Source organism: Empidonax traillii, unplaced genomic scaffold, assembly GCF_003031625.1.
Source record: "Empidonax traillii isolate 1590-97213 ecotype Southwest subspecies unplaced genomic scaffold, ASM303162v1 scaffold1767:size76612, whole genome shotgun sequence".
In the NCBI taxonomy this organism is placed as follows: domain Eukaryota; kingdom Metazoa; phylum Chordata; class Aves; order Passeriformes; family Tyrannidae; genus Empidonax; species Empidonax traillii.
Window position 1 is genome coordinate 64,341 of NW_020956960.1, and position 4,722 is coordinate 69,062.

At 47.8% G+C, this 4,722-nt stretch overlaps 1 protein-coding gene across 1 annotated transcript; it reads right to left on the minus strand.

Annotated features, from left to right (window-relative positions):
- Positions 1 to 95: 95 nt before the first annotated feature.
- LOC114070969 (carbonyl reductase [NADPH] 1-like) lies at positions 96 to 4,103 on the minus strand. The gene is made up of 3 exons (XM_027908603.1): positions 3,758 to 4,103; positions 1,894 to 2,001; positions 96 to 1,074 (listed from the first exon to the last, which is right to left on the minus strand). Exons 1-3 carry the CDS (start codon positions 4,041 to 4,043, stop codon positions 638 to 640), a joined length of 831 nt encoding a protein of 276 aa, XP_027764404.1. The 5' UTR covers positions 4,044 to 4,103; the 3' UTR covers positions 96 to 637.
- Positions 4,104 to 4,722: the final 619 nt, after the last annotated feature.

A 4,722-nucleotide genomic window follows, 5' to 3' on the forward strand; every position in this document is an offset into this window, starting at 1 on the left:
CCAAATCCAATGTCTTTCACTCCGGCTCCAGCGCACTTAATTCAGCTTTGTAACAAGGAAACTTCTGGCTGTGCAAGAAATGAACTGAGGGAGAGTTTGATTTAGCAGTGGTTTATTTTCTCTTTCTGTAGTGCAGACATCACACGTTCCAGCCACAAACTTGGCTGCAGAAAATCAAAATGCATTTTCCAACTCGAGAAGTTCTTAGTACCAGAAGAAGCCCAGTCAGATGAATACAAATCAGCAAGTAATTATTTTGTGACATTATTAATAATGAAAAAAAATGATTACATTTTTCTATTAATGGTACATCCTTGCTATTTTGATATTCTCCTAATTTAATTTTGTTCTGATAGTAAGGAATGTCTCTACACAGCAGTGATTCTGTTCTGATCTTATGAGTCTCTCCCAAAACACTCCCTAAAACACTTCACTCTCCTTTAAGAAACCCTGTTCAGCCTCAAGAAGCAGCTCTGGACCTCACAAAGATCTACTCAGAAATAATAAGGCACCTACTCCCTCATCCCATCTCCACTTCTCCTGTCTCAGGGATTGGGAAAAGGGCTGGCAATGACATAATGAAAAGTAAAATTAGGCAACCAAGGTCAGGCACCTCCCCATTGCCACCTGCCTCAGCTCACCAGGGTCGGACAGTTTTGTCGCTCACGAACTGCCCGTGAGGAGCGTCGGCATCTGAAGGCAAAAGGGCCAAATAAACGGGGGTCTCAGCCCCCTCATCGGGGGATTTGGTGGCTTTGGGACCTGCCATGTCTGTCCTCACCCAGCCAGGGCAGCAGGCATTGAGCAGGATGTGGTCCCCTTTCCTTTTCTCGTTCAGCAGCCGGGCCTGGATCCTGGACAAGACAGTGACCCCAATTTTGGACACCCCGTAGGCGGTGTTTGGCCAACCCTCTTTGTCGTGCACCCCTTTCTTGGTGTCCTCCACGAACTTGTTCATCAGCTGCACCAACTCCTCCTCGGTGATGGTGTCACTGCGGAATTTCTGCTGCAGCTCCTGGCTGCAGCCCTTCAGGGCCGAGCTGCTCACCATGCTGGACACGTTCACCACCCGCCCTGGCACGGGGAAGAAGAGCTGGTTATTTTGGACACCTTTTAAGGCCAGCACTGAGGTGGGGGCTGCTCTGCAGCTTTGTGTTCGCTGCTCGGGTCAACACCTGCCAATTGTTTCATGTGGGCTGTTTGGCAGAACTCTGGGAAGGTCAGAGTTAACTCCATGTCACACGCTGCCAGAAAATTCCATTCAGTGTTCATCTCCCAGCACTTCAGCACAGAGCAGTGAGTCACCTTATCAGTAAATCATTTCCAAAATTATTTTGCAATGTTTTCCCCCTTTCTTGCTACTTCACGGCCATTCAGGTGATGAACATGGGGATTTAACCTTAAAAGGCCCAGAAATTAATCCTTTCTGTTAATGATTTTATTACCACACCCATCCTTCGCCCTTAGTACAAGAGGACTAAGTTGTAATTTTGGCACTGTTTACTCTCTCCCCAGCTGACCCCCCAAAATTCTTTTACTCTGTCTTCTCCCTCTTCACCAGGAATAACAATTCCCAATTTCTCTTTCATCTACTTGAGTTCTTTCCTCTTAAAACCCTGGATGCTTTTAAGTGTTAGTATCATCTACATTTCATTTACAGCAGCAAACACATCACACAGCACCACGTCAAACCCAGCTGAAAGGCTGCTTTTAGGTACTTCCTTATCCCAGTTCTGTCATCAAAACGTCCTTTCTGAAGCAAGAACAGTTTGTGGAGGCAGAGATCACGGACAGAGCACTTTGCTATGGGGCAGTGTCTGAGACTGGAGAGGATTTCCCTGTTTAATGAGGGTTAAAATTCAAACAAAACTGTTCCTGCGGTGTTTCACTTACCATAGGGCTTCATAAGAGGCAACAACTCTGTGCAAACATTCCTGGTTCCAAAAAAGTTTGTCTTCAGTGTAACCTCAGCTTGGACTGCAAATGGAGCCGTGTCATGAACTTTTTGTAACAGGTGGGAAAGAGAAAAAAAAAACAAAAACAAACTAAAAATCAGAATCGTAGTGTTTGAACAAAGTTACCAAACTCCAAAAGTTTATCTTAGTTATTTTTTAAACTCAACCAAACCTCAGTAGTTCAGTTAAATTTTTTTCTAATAATTAGAAAACAGGCACATGATGAATTAAAATCTGTAAGAAAAGCAACATAATTAACACTAATGAGAAGACCTGGCTCTGCAATTTTGTATTAATGAGCTAGTTATGTTTTCACCTCTTCTTAGCTGAAGGTTTTGGCTTTACCCCAGAGAGCCAGTTGTACTCCCTCTGCGGGGTCATCTGCCACCCCACAGGTTGTCTGTCCTTCTGGCTTTTTATGGAAAAGCCATGGAAAAACAGCTTTCCTGGGATGTGCTGCCCAACCTGCCCTGGGATCTGCCAGGACCTGCCCACACCCAAGTTCTCAGCTGGGGTTTGAAGTCCCCAACACCCTAAAAGCTTCTGTGGGATTTGGTGCAGCCTGAATAAACAAACTGGGTAGAAACAGCAATCTTGAGAGCAGGAATTAAAACAAAAATATGGGGTAAGTTTTGACACAGATGTTATACCCTCCAGGCTCTGTGTTAGATACTCACACAGCAACAGGCACAAGAGGCTGCTTTATCACATTTCTTAATTGTAGGACATACTGCTGACTCAGAGTTGTTGTCAGCTTGAAGAAAGTCCGGGCTAAACATCTGGAAGTGATATTTTAACTGCTGCTGCTGTAATGTTTTAGTACCTCTCTATCCTGAGCACATCCTGAAGCTCAGAATTCATAATAAGAGCTGCCTCCTGTTGAACTGATCAAACACAAGCAATTTTTCTATAAAGTAACATGCCAAACATACAGTGAGTGGGTTTTAGAAGGTCATCACTGCACTCCCACTCCATGAGAAGCTCCATCTTCAGGAGCAGGTGAGGTTTGATCTGTAGTTCCTGACAGAATCCCCTCCCTAGAACAAGCAGTCAGGCTTGTGATTTGCTCTATCTGACATGATCTTGCCTTGCTTTTATAAACACTTACAAGAAGAATGCACTTTTCCACCTTAAAACTGCTGTGCCTTCCTCGCTTTCCCTGCGTTCCTGTCCACTGGGGGATGACGTGGTTACATTCTTGCTCAGTGCAGGCCCCACCCAGGGCCACAGTTTATTTTTTATCAGCTGGATGCCTTGAGGAGGTAACACACACAGCAAAGCGTGAGGCTTGTGGAAAACACAGATCCCCACGGAACACAGCTGATATTCACCCTCAGGACGGGCTCCCATGGCCCTGGTGACACTCCTGAGCACTGAGGCAATTATCCCAACTCCACTCACAGGGCATTGTGTGCCTCAAGTGCTTCCGTGCTCCCTGGGTGATGCAAACACAGCACTCCAGGGAGGCACGTTTACAGAATCACTGAGGTTGGAAAAGACTTCCAGGATCATCCAGTCCACCTCGTGCCCCATCCCAGAGCACTGAGTGCCACAGCCAGGCCTTCCTTGGACACCTCCAGGGCTGGGCACTCCAAACCTCCCTGGGCAGCCCCTGCCAAGGCCTGACCACCTTTTCCATGGAGAAATGCACAACTCAGCCCAAGAGATCCCAGAAGACCCATTTCACATTGTCCTCAAGACAGGAAGCATTCCACCGGCACACAAGTGTCAGACGCATCCACAAACCTCTCCACACAGCTCGGCAGCACCCAGGACTATCCCAGACAGACTCTCTCTCCTACCTTTGAAAGCGATGCCCGCGTTGTTCACCAGCACGTTCAGCCCCCCGTACTTCTCCTTGAGGAAATCCCGGAGGGCTCTGATGCTCTGCGGGTCATCGATGTCCAGCTGGTGGAAGAGGGCCCGCAGCCCCTCCTGCTGGAGCTTGGCCACCGCCTCCTGCCCCCGGCCGGGATCCCGGGCCGTCAGGTACACATCCCCCGGGAACTGCTTGCACAGGGCCCGCACGATGGCAAAGCCGATGCCTTTGTTGCCCCCCGTCACCACAGCCACGGGCGCGCTGGACATTGTCCTCCCTGGGTGTGTGGGTGGGTGTGCCCGAGAGACAGGAGCTGCCAACAGCAAAGAAAGCTTCACTCAGACGGACAAAGGTGGCTGTTGGAAAGGAATTAAAAGTCAGGGAATGGTTTGGGACCTTAAAGATCATCTAATCCAACCCCCCCCCTGCCACGGGCAGGGACGTGTTCCACGATCCCAGGTTGCTCCAAGCCCCGTCCGACCTGGCCTTGGACAACACCAGGGGTGTGGAGTCCACAACTCTTCTGGCCAATTAAGTGTTGTTTTTGTTTTTTTTTTTCTTTAAAATACTATTTCAAATTCCACCTCGATTTACATAAAGCACATTACTGAGGATAACCTCCTAAAGCAGCTCGAGGTGTTCACAGAGAAATCCATACCCGGTGCTAAATGTTTTGAAGAAAACCCAGCCAGTGACCGGGCAAAATGAAGAAAAGTCTTTACCAAAGAAAGTCAACCACTGATTTTCAGTAGTGAGTTAACTTTTGGTGGGAGTAAGCTCTTCTGCACTTACACCTCACAGAAATTCCCTTCTTTTGAGGGTATTTCAACTGGTTCAGCTGAAAAACTCAGGCTCAGAACCCGAGCAACCTCCTCTAGTTGAAGGTGTCCCTGCCCATGGCAGGAACTGGATGAGCTTTAAGGTTCATTCTAACCCAAACCATGGGGG

Excerpts from the sequence above, each read along its gene's own strand:
- LOC114070969 (XM_027908603.1), bottom strand. The coding sequence starts at position 4,043 with ATGTCCAGCGCGCCCGTGGCTGTGGTGACGGGGGGCAACAAAGGCATC. Across the intron at positions 2,002-3,757 it reads CGCGGGCATCGCTTTCAAAG|TTCATGACACGGCTCCATTT; the intron begins GTAGGAGAGAGA and ends TGTTACAAAAAG. Across the intron at positions 1,075-1,893 it reads GCCTCTTATGAAGCCCTATG|GGCGGGTGGTGAACGTGTCC; the intron begins GTAAGTGAAACA and ends TCCCCGTGCCAG.